This window comes from Peromyscus californicus, unplaced genomic scaffold (genome assembly GCF_007827085.1).
Source record: "Peromyscus californicus insignis strain IS unplaced genomic scaffold, ASM782708v3 Scaffold_17__1_contigs__length_78620276, whole genome shotgun sequence".
Classification (NCBI taxonomy): Eukaryota; Metazoa; Chordata; class Mammalia; order Rodentia; family Cricetidae; genus Peromyscus; species Peromyscus californicus.
This window is the reverse complement of record NW_026294469.1, coordinates 64,990,874-65,007,789: the sequence shown is the minus strand read 5'-3', so window position 1 is coordinate 65,007,789 and position 16,916 is coordinate 64,990,874. Positions and strand designations below refer to the sequence as shown.

Genomic DNA, 16,916 nt, shown 5'->3' with positions numbered 1-16,916 from the left:
TCAACCCTAGCACATGGGAGGCAGAGATCTGTCTGGATCTCTGTGAATTCAAAGCCACCCTGGACTACACAAGATTAATCCAATTTAAAAGAGAAACAGTTGGCAGTGGTGGCACACACCTTTAACCCCAGCACTTGAGATCTCATGCCTTTGCTACCGGTATCTGGGAAGCACACATGCCATGTTTAATCCCAGTACTAGGAAGGTTGAAACAGGAAGCTATGGCTGGGTGGAGAAAGTATATAAAGCCTTTCTGCTGAGGACTCAGGAGCATTCAGTCTGAGAATTCATGGAGATAGGATTGGCTGAGTTGTCATCGAGGTGCGAAGTGCCTGTGGCTTGTTCCTTTGTCTCTCTGATCCTTCAGCATTTACCCCAATATCTGGCTCTGGGTTTTTACTAAGATCATTTAGGATTCGTGCAACGCAAGGCCCCAACTTCCACATTCTTTGTGACTTTCTCCACACTTTGTTCAACTCAGAAATGTGACACTTTCTGCTGTGTACCTGACCTGTCTTACATTTGACCAGTGCTGGTCAGCACGGATCATGTAGACTTGATGGCCCTGTGCACTGGGTGTGGTCACTTTCTGCTGTGTACCTGACCTTACATTTCACCAGTGCTGGTCAGCACGGATCATGTAGACTTGATGGCCCTGTGGACTGGGTGTGGTCACTGTTGCCCAGTCATCCCCAAGAGTGCACTAGAGTGACAGAGGACAAAGTATACAGGGGAAAATGCCAAGCCCTACTAACCGAGGCCACAGTATGGCCAAGTAGGCAAGACTGTTCTAGACACCCAGGGTAATCACAGGCCCTGCCCGTAAGCAGAATGCTGCTGCATAACTGACCTTTGCTATTGAGGTTCTGTGGTTGTGATACCTTCTTCCGAGTTTGGCATTCAGTAACTGTCTCCCCTCATTTCACAGTGACGGTTCAGTGACCAGTACACTGACCCCATGCTACGTTCAGAGTTCGAATGCTCATATTTTACCACCTTCACCATTTTCAAAATCAATACCCCACTCTGAGAGAATCCAGGAAACAGGGAAATTGAAGACAGTAATGAAATGATTTAATCACAGAAATAGGCACAATCAGACCCCTGATCCTAAGTTTCTTTTCAAACTACATGGAAATGACAACCAAGGCTTACAACTACCTGTTGTACGATATTTTGTGTTCTGACAAGTAAAGCTTGCCTGGAGATCAGAGGGCAGAGCTAGCCACTAGATAACCATAGAGGCCAGGCAGTGGCGGCACACATCTTTAATCCCAGAATTTGGAAGAAGGAAGCAGGAAGATCAGGAGTTCAAGGCCACCCCGGGCTTCACGAGATTGAACCAGTCTAAAAGAGAAACCAGGTGGTAGTGGTGCACACCTTTAATCCCAGCACAATTGGGAGGTGGAGTCAGGATCTCGCCCCCATTCAGTCTGAGGGTTCGTAGAGACAGGAGGCCCCATTCAGTCTGAGCATTGGGAGAGGTAAGAAGTTTCTGGTGGCTGCTGCTCTGCTTCTCTGGTCTTTCAGCTTTCACCCTCAGTATCTGACTCCAGGATTTTATTAAGACTAATCAGGACCACACTTCAACTATCACAATATTCTAAAGCTCTGAAGGCTGTTGTGATTTGCACAATCATCGAAGATAGTGATCATTACAGCATGATTTTCTTCAAGCATTCCATCCTGTGTTCTTGGTTAAACAGCCTTTAGATGCTTCTGTTTCTGTTGAGAAACACTCAGAACATTTGTAAATCATACAGATCCTCCCACCAAGACCCATAAACTTGAAGGGCTTTATGTTCAAACCTTTCCAACCAGTCACTGATTGTATTAGGCATATGAAGAACTGCTACCCTCAGTGGCCACGAGGGTTTGAGTAAAGGCACACCATGCACTGTTGAATTGTCAGACATAAACTGGAAAAGTTCTGGACACACAAACACCCGTTCACTTTTGATGGTAATCTCACTCTCCTGACATTTCTGTACTTGGCAAGTATCAGCAATTATGTTATTTTATAGTAATGGGTTTTTCTAAGGGTTTAATTACAGGGGGGTAGGAACAACTGTAAAAAAGTGGAAGCAGGACAGAGAAGGAGGTTGACATTCTGGCAAATAAAACTGTACCATGCTATGCATAAATTGCTACAAATGCTGAGCACCAAAATTTAGTTCTCCAAAGTCTAGTTAACTTTATTCACCTGTATTTTGTTTCATTTAAACCTTAAATAGTGGGGAAATAGAATAACAGGATGGGGGATAAAATGCTGTAATTAAAAATTAAAATTTTGTAACATTATCAGTGATTTTTCACTTTGGAAATAGTATTTTTCTATGCCTCTTGCTCCCCTTAGCAGGTAGCCTGTAATAAAGTTCCTCCTTTAACAACTGCAGAGCATTGCAAGAAACCACAGTGGTTTACAGGCCACTAATTCTGTTACAGATGAAAGCATTCAATTAATTCTGCAAAATTCAGTTCCTTACAGAATGTGTTCATAGATGACCAAGAGTGTTCTAAAATGCCATACACAAGAGCCTGGCTTCAAAGTTGAAATAAAGTAACTAGGTAAGGCTCTTGAGTAAAACTTCCAACAGAAACTGGCAAGCGAGACATTCCTACTGAAACACTTTATTCCAATGGTAAATGGGCTCATTTTAATTTTCACTTTTCCATTTTAGCCCACTTTTATGCAATTAACCATTAAAAGTGAGTCATTTGTACAAACATGTCATTTACATGATGCAGTGTGATTAAATACTGCCAATAACAAGCCAACAGAGACAAGATCTCTGGTGAAACTTACGTTTTAAAGCAGAGGACAGAAACCTCAAGCTGAAGTCCACCAAGCATGGCCTCCATAGCAAACTGCTGTTAGGCAACTGGTTCAAGACTGGCAATTTGCCACTTTCAAACCCACAGGCAGCACTCAATCTCAGAGTCCCTAACACATGTCAGCCATGCAAATCAACAATCAGCACTTTCACACGCATAGAGGCTACAGGCGTAATGTAGCATATTGCACCCCAGAGTGCCCCATCCCCAGCTGACGTCCCTCATGGTCATGTTCCTGACTGCTCAGCAGCAGTCTCAGCTCACAAACACGAGCCATCTGTGGCGTTTATCTCCAGGCACCTAGACTGTTATCAGATGTGGTCTTTATGGTAGCTTGTGGTCCTTAGTCTTGTGCTCAGCACCTCCGATGGCCACTTAGTAAGTAATGTCTGGGTTTCTTGCATGGTTACCCGCACAAGGTTTGTTCCAAGACCTCATGCTGACCAACTCCAAGTCACTCCCTAAACTGGATGAATCCTTAACAATGCACTCACAATCTACTTCCTGAACCATGTGTTGTTCAGAAACACCTTTTCTTTGCTCTGGGATCACATTTCTTTTCAATTTTACAACTTTTATAGTAATAAACAGTATTATGAGGCAGAGAGAGTCAAAACAAAAAACTAAAACCACCGGCCAGGTTACAATCTCAAATTCTATTTACTATTATGGTAACATTCTACCCCCCAAGCTTCACCAGGAAAATGCTTGGTCTATTATTGACTTACCCTTGAACTTACTACTTGAAGCCAGACTCAATGACCTTGACGTCTATTAAATGTGTTTAAGAATGCAAATACTATAGTCCTAATATGTGCAATGTAGCATGAACCTTTTTTCAACAAAATGGTCAGTTAAAGGATTTTTACAAATATCCACACTGAAGAAGAGATTCCACTGAAGAAGAGATTCCTATCTGTGACCTTCTCAATTTTAGGAGGAGTTTATGGAGCTCATGAGATGATGGGAAGGAGCCTGGAGGAACGGTGGAAGGGAAGGGGGAAAACCGCAGTGCTCCTAAGTTCTTATCTCTGTGTGTCTAAGTGTGGGCACCTGTGGAAGTCAGGGGACAACTGTAGTCAGTTTTCACCTTTATGTGAGTTTGGGGGACGGACTGAGTTCAGGTCTAAGTTTGCACAGGAGAGGCCGTTACCTATTGAGTCTTCTTGCCAGCCCCCCCAGTATATGCCTAACAGCTAAGGCAGTCTTGGACTGTGTAGTATTCTTGGACATGTGTAGTATTCTTGGACATGTGTAGTATTCAACAAAAGTTTCACCAGATGACATCAACCTATACATACTTCTGCTTCCTGTACTAAAGGAATTCAATTTACACGGCGGAAAGAGGGATGTACAAGCAGGAAGCACCCAAATATATAGCTTAATGGTTCTCCATGTTCTCGGGCCCCTTCATACACAACACCGCCACATAGTCTCCAGGGAACCAGCAGTCACCAGGGAGCCTAAGGTTGGGAGGGTCACTCCACAGTCAAGTTACCTCAAGAGTTGCTGCAGCAAGAAGGTTAGCAAGTGTCTTTACACTGTTACTAGTTAGATGCTACAGCAATCCCCCCACCCCCACCCCGAGACAGGGTTTCTGTGTGTAGTTTCGGTGCTTGTCCTGGGTTTCATGTAGACCAGGCTCCCTCTGCCTCCCAAGTGCTGGGATTAAAGGCGTGCGCCACCGTTGCCCGGTGACTACAGCAATTTTAATAGTAAACCAGTGTAAGTTTTTCTCCCAATAAAAAAGGGTTAAACTATATTAATGCTGTTCAATGCCAAATAGGGTTGTGCACCTCAGCTTTTCAGGTTCTTTTTCTTGATTTGAAGTATGGTTAAAATGACTTGCAGAGTGTCCACAAGACAGGAAAATACAGACTCAGCCATCGGAAGTATGGCTCAACCAGAATGCTTCTCAATTATTTTATGATTATCATGATATAAGATTAGGATCTCTAGTACTTCTCAAGGAGGGAGGTCTTAAAAAAACAAAACAACTTTAATCCCAGCACTCGGGAGGCAGAGCCAGGTGGATCTCTGTGAGTTCGAGGCCAGCCTGGGCTACTAAGCGAGTCCCAGGAAAGGCGCAAAGCTGCACAGAGAAACCCTGTCTCGAAAAACGAAAAAAAAAAAAAAAAAACTCAAGTGTGTGTGCGCGCGCGCACGCGCGCGCACACACACACACACACACACACACACACACACGCACGCACGCACGCACAGAGTTATGGGTTTTTTTTTTGTGGTTAATTGTACTTTCAGGGTGAACTTGAATTTCACCATTTTTGTTTAAAATGTAAATGTTACCTATGATCACTAATTTGCCACAGGCATACTGAAATTAAAATGTGTAACTAGTACTGTGCAGTGTGTTTTGGGTAAACAGGGTCAACCTCTTTGAGAAAGGGACAAGGTAAGTTTTTTTGTGTCACAATTAAAAAAAATATATACACACACATATTCTTAAGATCATACCTGCATATGTAAAATCCACACTTTTTTGTATTCACATAATTTAGACAGTAGATACCAAATGTAATCACCTCAGAAAAAAAGACTACCTTATACTAAAATCAAAACAAATCTGATCCCATGATATGGAAAATAACTCCAATGTTTCTTTTAATGCTAGGAAAATTGACCACCTTCCAATGGCAACAGTACTGTTCACACAGGTAGAGAGCAAAGGCAGAAAGGGAATGCACAGAGCTGGATAAACACGGACCAGAATCACAGAACATTTAGGCAACATTTTCTTAAGCAGAACTATTTCTTTAATACATTAAATAGACTAAATATTTGGTGTGGATGGGAAGTAAGTATTTCACAATTTTAACTTGAAACCACCTGTAATAAAGCCTTAGCTCATGGTTCAGTTAAAAAAACAACCCCACGCCATTGCCTGACAATGTTAAGAGAAGGCTTACAAGTAACACACGTAACATCTCCATCACAGTGCGCAGACATCAGCCACGGAGGGTCACCAGAAAACAGCACAGGAGTCACGTCGGCCATACTACATCACCAAGTCCACGGCGTTTTAAAAAACCCTTGACCCCACGCTCAGTCTAGCTGGCAAGCACCTCGAGAGTAGGAGGACGTAAGACTTGAGAGCAAAACTCTGTCAGGACACTGATTATTTCACCTGCTTCTGGCTGACACATTTAAGTAATTTTAAGACAACATTCACCAAAAAGAAACACAGTATCACATTCTGGCTTCTTGAGCAGGACAGACTGGGAAATAGCCCAAGCTGTTTCTCTTATGAGAGGAAATCTATACTCACATTGTTTCCACATTACACCTCATAAGGACACAAGATCCATAGCTATCTAGTTGCCTCTTTCCATTTTTGTTTCCATTTCTCTTTTCCAACCAACTCTGTTTGCTACTTTTGTTATTTATTGGAAATCTTAGATTGCATTCACAGTAATAAGCAATTAGAGGGCACATAAGTCAATCCTGGAAATACTGACAGTCATGAGGCAACCCACTGCAGTATCAATTATAATGACATTGATATGAGAATAAATCCTGAGGATACCTACAGTGGACGACTCTTCCCAGGACCCCTGGGGCTTACTTTGGTCTAGCACTGAGCCTTGCACATCCGGCACAGTTGTCTGGGCATGGCAGGGCTGGTCGTCTTTCCTTAGCACGCCTGGAGAAAAGACTTTCCAAGTACATAAGGCTCCTCCGTAAGGACATGAGGCTTTTGGTTCTCTTGCTAAAGGCTACTTCCTCCAAACTGGCTAACTGCTGGAAGCGCAGAACTACCTCAGGGCCAGTTAACACCGAGCAGTAGTGCATTGGACTTTATACTCTTGAGACTCACTTTCAGACAAGACGTCCTGAGTCTCCTGTCCTGTCCAGTTACACAGTGTCTTATCATATGCTGAGATTTTCTGAGCTAAATGAATGTTCCAGTTTCTTCTATCTTCTTCTATCCTTTTAAAATGTGAAAACCTTCAAGGCCAGCCATCCCCACATTCTTGTTTCATAGATGAAGACAGCCAACGGAGAGCATTAGCAAAGATCTAGTGACACTGCGTGTACTGTGCTCTTGGGAAACTTGGCCCTGGGGGCAGGGAGCATCAGCACTCTCCGTGCTTTCTGATTTGGCTTCCTGCAGAGCTGCAGCCCCAGTCACTGTGGGTTCTCTTGGTTTAGCCCACTACAAAGTTTTGCGTTTTATAGATCGCTGCCACCAATGAAAAAACAAAGAGTCCAACACTTATGCCTTAAACATTAGGGTCAAGAAAAGCATAACTGGAGTCTGAGGTAAAGCTGGTCAAGTGTGTGCCCAATCTGCATTTTGCCAAGAAATAGGCTGGATATGTATGTGTACACACAGACGGGTAATTCACAGGCCAGAGGCTGAATCCGGTGTCTTCCAAAAATTGGTTACTTTTAAATTAAGAATTCATGCATGTTACCTAAATGCTACATTTAATTATTCTCCTGACTGAAACCACTATCTGTAAACTACACTCCTGAGGGGAGGATCAACATGCACCACCCAAGCACTGTCCCTCTGCAGCCTGTTTCTAAGCCACATCAGTCCACAGATGTCAACACTGAGAGTGGCAGAGAGACATTTTCTTAGGGACTTTCCCCAGGAAGAAGACTTCTGTAAGCTTCCATCCCACAGACAAAATGCTCCCAAAGCCAACCCTCTGCTACAACACTGCAAAGGGCCCAACTTAACACAGCCTTCATTAATGGACGTCATCTAGTGACCAGCACTGTAACCAGCCAGGACCTTAAAGCCACAGCTGGAAGGGAAGTGGAACCATCCGTGTGTTTTCCATAACTCTAAAGCTTTACATTTGTTCTTAAATAATTATGTTGTGGATTTGACTGCTGAATGATTATTGTAAGTCAGAACTGGGGAGCAAATTCTTATCTTCCACCCAAAAATAGTGAACCAGAAATTTTTAAAAGAAGGCAGAAGGTAGGGGGCTGGAGAGATGGCTCAGTGGCTAAGAGCACTGGCTGCTCTTGCAGAGGACCTGAGTTCAATTCCCAGCACCCACATGGCAGCTCACAACTGTCTGTAACTCCAGTCCAGTTCCAAGGGATCCAACACCCTCATACAGGCAAACCAATGTACATGAAACAAAAATAAATCATCAAAAAAATTTTAAAAAAGAAAAAAAAGGAAGGCAGGTCATTTTTTCTCAAAACAAAGAAAACAAAACAAAATAAAAAAAATTTCATCATCCCATGTATAGAATTAATGAACCCATCTCACCTCTATTATCCTTTCTTCCCAGGGGTCCTACATCTCAAGCATTTGTGAGACTCTGGGTCCACTCTATGACTCACAGGAGCAAGCCAAGGAACACTGAGGTGTTAGTATACAGAGGCCCAGAAGCCTTAGAAAATCACTTCTATTGACCACAGGCTAGACAGTCAGGCCTGAACTACCTTCATTTAGGCGAGCACTAGGTACAGGGAGCTTGACCTCGTGGTGATACTTCCTGTCTCTGCAGCAGCAGTCTCATGGGAGAAACAAATGAAGAACAAGCTGCCACATTATTCCAAAGTCAACCCTCAGCACTGGGTGTAAAGGTTAGGGAAGAGGACTAAGAAAGCTTTATTGGTGGTAATGAACTTCTCATGATTTTTACCACAGAAACTAAACATCAGCATTCCAGCTGAACTGTCAAATTGGACTGTGGTAGACTTCATTTTAAATACACTGACTGAGTCATAATGGATAATAGAGAATAATGTCTATAAGCAAATGAGGAATGTCTTTACTGGGATCTGAGATTTAAACAATGTAACCACTCATCATTGTTAAGATGACACCACTGTTAGTTTTTCTGAGGGTATATGTGTGTATACATTCATACATATACATGAAAACTTAAAAGGTTTGAGGCAGCTCTCATATACATATAAGCTAGCTATACTGTCCAAGATAAAAATCTCTACTCAAGAAGTCACACAAACATGAAACCAGGTCTTATCACAGCAGCATTCATGAGATTAACTCAGTATTTTCTGGCTGCAAGTACATAAATTACATTCCAAGAAATAACCTGTCCCTCAATCTCCTCAGACAAAAGGCAGTCTGAACAAATAAAACAATCAAGGAGACTTGGAAAAAGAAAAGGCCCCAACAGCAGGGATCTGTCTCTCTGAAGACCACACACCATCATCACCGATTGTACTAAAACTGACACTTCAGAATGCCCCCAAACAGGAATGAGATGCTGTTACATCTAAATTATAATAAACAATACCTGAAAATTTGCTGCTCGTCAGTCACAGGACATTTAACGGTGCAAAATTCCAGAGCTACTTGTACGATTAGCACAGCAGACCAAGGACTACTGGCTTCCTGCAGACGTGCAGTCCTAAGGGGAGGACGAGGGATGAGGACACACAAGAACCAACTGCAGGTGACGGAGGGCGGGATCAAGGGAGCCTGGGGTGGAGCAAGTGTGGCCCACGAGACGGGAAGAGAGGAATAAGGAGAGGGATGTATCAGGTCACCAAACCCTTAAGCCACCGTAAGAAAGGCCCTTGGCTGGCCCTGTGAAGAGACACTTGAGAAAGTCGCACAGAGGGAACAAACAGGGCAAGCGGGAAGGGCCATCCTAGACTGTCTCGTGGTACTTTATACCCCATTACCAGCCCAGCTACCCTCCAGCAAAAAGGACCCTTAACTCTTCCCAGTACTTAACAATCTTTGAAAAAAAAAATGTCCTAAGGACACGTGGGCAGCTCTTGGAAGAGGTAGGGAAACCAAATGGGCATCTGCTTTCTTTGATTTCAACTAGCAAAGCCTACTAAAATGACTGCTTTCCCTTAGAGCCTCAGTCTGGATGAACTGACCACAAAGGCACAACAAATGTGAAGGTGAAGAAATGAAGGGGATCTGACAGCTGAAACACAAATCAACTAGACTACTACACTAAACTGCCTATTGTTTACAATTAAAAAAACCCACCCTAGATATTAAACAATCTGCAAACACATCTGGAATACAGATAAAAGTACAGAATTAGAAGAGTAAGCTCTCAAGAAAACACACGCAGATTCCTTCTGGCAAAGTGACAGGCCCTGAAGGCAACAGTAACTCCCACAGGACTAAGCCCAACTCGAGGGCCAGGCCACTGTCGCAGAATCACAGTGGCTGGGAAACAACAGGCCTCAGAAACTATGCGGCTGACTAAATGTATACCATAATGTAGTCAGTGTTAACTGGTGTGGCTCAGACTCTAGCAGGAAAGCGTCTTTAAATCAGAGCCCAATTCAGTGGTATTCCAAAGACTGGCCTAATCCAGTTGAATTTTCTAATCTGGTTAAAAAGAATTTCAAATTACTGTGGAGCCGAGATGCTAAATAATGCAGATAACTTAAATCAAGACAAATCAACCAAGAGGGAGGTCTCAAGTATCATCTGGAACAAAACCCAGCCCTACCAAAGTGGGGGAAGTCAACAAAAACTAGGCCATGGTAGACAAAGTGTAATGCAAGCCCACACATTTCACCGGAAAGCAAACATGACCACTGAACACTTCACACGAGTGCTTCCACTGTGACATCCATGCTCCGTGACACCAGGACGTCTCAAGGGAAAATCCCATTTCACACTGTACAGAAAACCTACACTTGAACCCAAACCACAGAGCTGCGTGCACTGTTGGCACCCCTCTGTTAGCATGTCTGATGCTCTCCCACTACTTTCAAAGCTGCCCTCTGCACCCACAACTATGGCCCGACAGCCAGCACAAGCTTTTCAGTCTGTGAAGACTTCCAATGAGGGGCAGTTTACAGTGCTTATCTCCATCAGGCTCAGAAGCAATGATGCTCAGGACATTTCCTCTATCACAAGATGGGCAGTAGAAGCAGTGATAATCAGTGTGCAGCAACAAGTCCAGAAGCAAACAGTAGCTCTCCATACTGGTGAATCTTTACATAAAAGAGCTGCTAAGGTGGCACTGACCTGGTGTAAGTAAGAGATTTCCACAACGAAGATCTGAGGATCAGACTAGATTGAGATGACCAGCAGCCTATCCCAAAGCAGTGCCACCTTCAACCAATTATCATCATCTTTATGTTTGGGTGTGTACAGTTATGTATAGAATTATGATGCCTGATAGTGAGTCTCCGTAAGCCTGGGCCATTGGGTTTGATGCTGTCCCAGCAGTGCTGAATCTCCCTCAGCTCTTCACATGGCTCCTTCCTTCTAGGTTAGGTGTTAGCTCAAGCGTCGCTTTCCCAGATGCCTTCCCAATGTCCTACCAGAAGCATCCTGTCTGCCATTCTCTAGACAGTACCCTGTTTACCTCCTACACAGACACTTGAGCACAGGTTAAGTCAACTGCTATCTCAGCAAAGGCAGGAACTAGAGCTATCTTGTTCACCTTCACCCAAAGGTTAAAGTTCATGGCACATTAACAGGTGAACAATAAATATTTGAATAAAAAATTACTATACCAAATTTACATGAACATATACATACACACACAAATATAGGAAAATGGGAAATATCAAATAGAAAACCAAATGTTGAAAAGCATCAAAAATGATACCTGTACATACATGTGATTATGGTTTCAAAGAGTAAGTACCAAAGGTATTTGTCTGCAAAAATATGAAAATTTACAAAAAGGAGATCAGGAAGTATTTTCCATTTGTACGGAGCTGCAAACAAGAAGGGAGTCAAGACTGGACATGAATGACTGTTGTGTGCGGCAGGACAGCCAGAATCCTTAGTGCAGAGCAGAAAAGGTCAGTGGCCACATACCCAGGGTTGGCCAAGAACAGCTCAGACTGTAGGTAACTGCAGGCTACAAATCTTGATAAACGGCTTAGCTCCCAGTCATTAAAATTTTGAAATTAGGTAATAGAACATTCTATTTATAAATTACATACAATACACTGTAAAAACAGATGGCCCCTATCTACTGACCATATCTCAGTGTCACTCTATGTACTTGCAAAAGCAAGTACATTTGAAGTACATTTGCCAAAGGTCCGTTTTGTAATACAATCTGGTAGTTAAGTGAGAGGAGGCAGAAGGTCGGCTGCCTTTACGGAAAGATCCTTTATTATTAGACTGGCTTTGGAAGAAGGAAACACATACTGAGGTGATTCTAGAATAGCCCTGAAAATAATTATACCGCCACCTGTGCACGTTTGGAGATGACAGTTATCAATAGACCAACAGCTTACACAAGTCCATTATCATCTGCTGAAGTCTGGCTCTGAGACAAAAGACTTCCTCTCCCAAAACTCTCACTGGACCCAGGATTAACTGCTCCAGCAGCCACCAGTGCAACTGTTTTCCACAATGAGATCATGCTATACTGTGTTATATCAGAACAGAAATGGGATGAAGAGTCCAGAAGCTTCCAGTAAGGTTTCCTTCTAATGAAATTCAGCAGGAAATAAACACACACACAGAAAGAACGATTGCTAAGATCCATTGGATACATTAAGGTCAAGGATTTCCAAGTTAATCCGCTTTTCTTCCCCCAAGTTTGTTTATTTTTGGTAAAAGGCAGAAAAATTAGTTTCTACAAGGAAAATCTGCTTCTAAATGATAATTTGAAAATCTTAATATATATATATATATTATATATTAAAAAAGACACAAAAATAATGGCAAAGTGGGGACAACAGATTAGGTACTGTGACTTTATAAAGGCTTGCCTAGACCAAGAAGCAGCATACACACACACCCCTCAGGTATGCACACTAAAAATGTATCCAAACAGCATAGTACTGCAATACTGGGTCTCCATACATTACCTGTACACATAACTACTACTGTTATTAATAACCTGTGGGACACTGTCTTATGCCCAGCAAGACATCACTAAGTCTTTAAGTCTTCTCTTCCCCCTCAGGGGAGGGCATTTCTAGACACTAATTTTCCCATCTAATATTCAAACATAGGAAACAGAATCCACAAGGTGCTTTAACTGTTGAGACCTCAAGTGCTGTTTTCACTCTGGAATTTTTGGATAGCAAGGAGTCCACGGGATCATACACAAATACTATGACAGAAGAGTTGTTACATGAAGTCTTTTGATGGACTTGACTGGTGCTGGACTTTATGACATGCTTGAGCATCGCACCGAAGGGGATCCCATCTGAGTTAATACTTTGTCCAACCACTGCAGAGGGCCATTCAGATGAAGTTCAATCCAGCAAGGAGTACTTGTTACTGTCTGCCTCCTATTTGAAAGAACACAAAAAACAATTAGGAAATGAAAAGGCTGTATATAGTAAAATCAATTTTTTAGAATAATTATTAAATTTGTTGTTATTAATTAATTATTAGTTTAAAAATGATTTTTACTGCTAAAATGATCTAATGAGTTTTGTCCTTTGTCAAAACCTGTATTTATTTATGTGTGGCACATGTATGCATATGTATGTGGACAGGTGCATGCAGAGGCCAGAAGGGTTGTGTGCAGGGGCAGTTTGGGTTGGGTGTCCTCCCCAGTTGTTCTTTACCCTGTTCCCTTGAGTTATGGTCAGTCACTGAACCTGAACCTCCCTAGGCTAGCTAGAATGGCAGACCAGCAAGTTTCTAGGATCCATTTGTCCCCCAACACCATCCCATGCTGAGGTTACAGACACACACACAGCCATGTCTGGCTCTTCTCAGTGCTAGAGATTAGCCTCAAGTCCTTATTCTTCCATAGCAAGGGCTTTTACCAACTGAGCCATCTCCCTAAAATTTCATCTTTTTCAAAGATTTACAAAATCATCCTTTCCTTCTGAAGTTAAATTAGTATACTCAGGGGATACTTAGAGAATTTAGGTACTACTATTAGTGAGGTTAGGAGGAGAGCCATAAACCAGAAAAGACTGCCTCAAGGAAACTGACACATTTGATCACCCTACTCTTACATTTATCAAATGAAGTCTAAGTCAAAAAAAGATTCAAACTGAAAGTCTGCTGACTCAAGCTAAATCCTTGCCACACAATGTTAAGACTTGGAGCTAACTTTTCTTTAGATACATAATGAGCAACACCCTTGCCAGCAACATCTCTCAGGCTTCTGGTTGAAAAAGCAAAATTAAAACCTTCTGGTGCTTTAACAAAGGGGCCATTGCCTATTCCCTGGATCACAGAACATCCTGCTGCTCTAGTCTTAGACATTGGATTTAGCTCTATCTTATTTTCTACAAAGTGTCAGTCAATACATTTACTTTTGCTTCTTCAATACGACATACTTCAGTCATGATAAAAGGTTATCATCAGCTCTCCAGTTGTAAACAATTCATGCCCAATAGCATTTTAGACTGGATGTCTAAGGAGCTACAGATGGCTGGGCATTTAACAAGTGTGCACCTGCTCTTTTAGAGGACTGAGTTCAGTTCCCATCACTGGCATCTGGCAACTCATAAACACCTGTAACTCCAGCTTACACCTGTAAATTCAGCTAACACCTCTATTTCACAGGAACCTGCACTCACACAAGCATAGATCCATGTATACACAAGATACAGACATATAATTAAAAACACTACATATCCAAGCATGTATATAGTGCTCTGAAACACATGGTGTCACCGCCTTACTAGATCCTTGATTTTCAGTACGCTCTAGCCAACTTCCAAGAAGAGGCATCTGAATTTCCATGCCTGAGGATTTCTGCTCTGCTTGCATGGGCAGCAGGCTGGGAGGTACAGTACACTAACATCTGCTGACTGGGAGAATGCACAGTGAGACCACAGGTGAGGGAGGCCACATACTCAGCAGATCTCAACTTAACTGTCCAGTTTTATTTTTATTCTATTTCTAATCACACTGCTACTCTGCTATCAGAATTAGTTTCTCATACTGTTCTTTCCTATCTTCTGAATTTTATATGCATCTTTTAGAATTTAGATCATAAGCCATTCTAATCAGAAAGCTTTGAGTACAAAGTAAAGACACCTCTAATTTTATAAAGTGACACTAACCTTTCAAATATACCCTTTTATGGTTACTTAACATTCTACATTATGTTAAAAATGCATGTTTACACACAATTTAATCTTATCTTCTATAATTCCAGCACGGCAATTTTCCAGTTTCTTATCTTCAGGCCTCCAACTTTCTTGACTAAGGGTCTCAGATAGCCTAGCATGCCCTTGAACTCCCAGACATGTCACAGTACCTGGTTTATGTGTTTCTAAAGATTGAATCCAGCACCTCATGCACAATACACAAGTATTCTACCAACTCCTTAACCCTCTTTCTTCTATTATTTTACATAAAGATCTGTTGAAAATAGATAGAAATGAACTACAGAAGATGTAAAAGGGAATACAAATAATCACTGTGAAGAAGCTAGAAACTGAGCACGGAATTCATACCGGTATTCTGCTCCCCACCCCTTCACAAAACTCATTCTTATGGTGCACATTCGAGTTAGCTGATAAACGGCTTCAAAACCCTGATTAACAGACTGAGCCAGAAGAGCAGCAAATTCTTGGTTGTTGAAGATCTTCAGGTTACAGCCTAGAATTGAGAAATTGTAAAACATAAAAACACTATGATTATTAGAAAATAACTTTAAAGAGAATCTATGTTTTAGAATGAGCATGCAAATTCTAATTTAATTTAATTAGGAGCTCCTAATTCCTAAAATCGTTAGCAAGTAGAAAGGTTAATGAAGCAAGCTGGTGTGACAGGTTGATTTGCAGGGTGCATCCATACCTGGTGGAATTTTGCATACTGTTGCAGGGTGCCAGCCGTACCTCTGGTTACAGTTGGGGCTCTGCACAAAGATCGCACTGTCACTCAGGCACTCAGCAAACACTTCCCCGCCTATGTAATACAAGCGCACTCCCCTTCCTAAAACAAAACACACACGGTTAGTTCCAGAACACCGACCTTTCCAGTGGTCCTGAGAGAACCATCTAGAAGGAATTCTAAAGTATTCTCATGACCTTTTCTTACAGCCATGCTTTCCTGAATTGTATTCTGAAATATACCACAGCATTTTCCCCAAGAACCTGTAACAATAATTTGATTTTTTTCAAAGTAACACTCATGAAAAACATTTCAACAGTATAGAAAAAGTACACAATAGTGAGACAGTTTTGTACAAATTACCTGGGGCTTTAAAATTCGTTTAAAAATTGAGTTAATTTTGAAGAAATTAACTGATGTCTGGGAAATTTCCTTAAAGAGCCCATGAGGTTAAGGAAAGACTCGACAATATCACGCCCACCTTGCTACGCAAACGTCTACTTTGTAGTGCAATCACAGACTAGGTGAAGAGATTTCCCAGACACAAGTGAGGTGGCAGCAGATCAGCCTGTTCTGCAGCAGAGGGAAAACCAGTGGTGCAACCTGCAAGCTGCGTGGAGAGGGTCAACGCAGCTGCTGCCCTCCTACTGTTTAAGACTCAGGAATTGTGAAACATCAACCACGCATTTAGCTATCAAGAACGGCTAAGGTTCAAGCCAGACGATATACCCAGAAGGCGGTATGCCTGTGTAACATGGTCCTAGATTAAACTCCCAACACAGGGGTGGGTGGGGGGAATAGCAATGGAGTAAAGTCAGACTTTTCTGACCAACCCACATGATAAACTAACAACCAAAAGTTTAAAAAATGTAACAGATAATCTAAAATTATAGTGAACTAAAATTTTGTCGGGAGACATGAGCAAGGGCAGAGGAAACCACTAATTTTCTTTAAAATACAAAGGTCTAATTAAAACACAAAACAGAAAATTAAAACTATGTAGGTCAAGTCAGGGGGCTGCTCCCAGCCTTTTTCTCTGCAGTGGTACCTGGATGCAAGATGACCTAATGTAACAAGATTTGAGACGTGCACACGAAGCCAACAACACATTCCCTGGCCGTTATCATTTCACAGAATCAACATCAACTTTTGGTAATCGACATCGTTTTTCACAGGAGGAAATGGTTAGTTAATCCAAAACAGACAAAAGAAAGCTGAAGGTAAAGAAGGGATCAGACAATGCTCAGAATCTGTAGTTCTACACTTTTTGCCTCACTGGTTAAAAACAAAATACTAAGGTTCCCAAAAAATTTGGGTATATGTGGATTATAATCATGGAAACTTACCACGTTAGATTCAAAAC

At 42.0% G+C, this 16,916-nt stretch overlaps 1 protein-coding gene across 3 annotated transcripts in view; it reads right to left on the bottom strand.

Moving 5' to 3' along the window:
- Nucleotides 1-1,052: 1,052 nt before the first annotated feature.
- Smad2 (SMAD family member 2) overlaps nucleotides 1,053-16,916 on the bottom strand; it is an 88,922-nt gene continuing 73,058 nt past the window's right edge. For all 3 annotated transcript variants that reach the window (XM_052742574.1, XM_052742576.1, XM_052742575.1), the window contains 3 exons: nucleotides 15,518-15,655; nucleotides 15,175-15,319; nucleotides 1,053-13,038 (listed from right to left, as the gene is read on the bottom strand). In XM_052742574.1, the coding sequence (XP_052598534.1) occupies nucleotides 12,915-13,038; nucleotides 15,175-15,319; nucleotides 15,518-15,655 (407 nt within the window). In that variant the 3' untranslated portion in view covers nucleotides 1,053-12,914. The remainder of the gene's footprint in view (nucleotides 13,039-15,174; nucleotides 15,320-15,517; nucleotides 15,656-16,916) is intronic.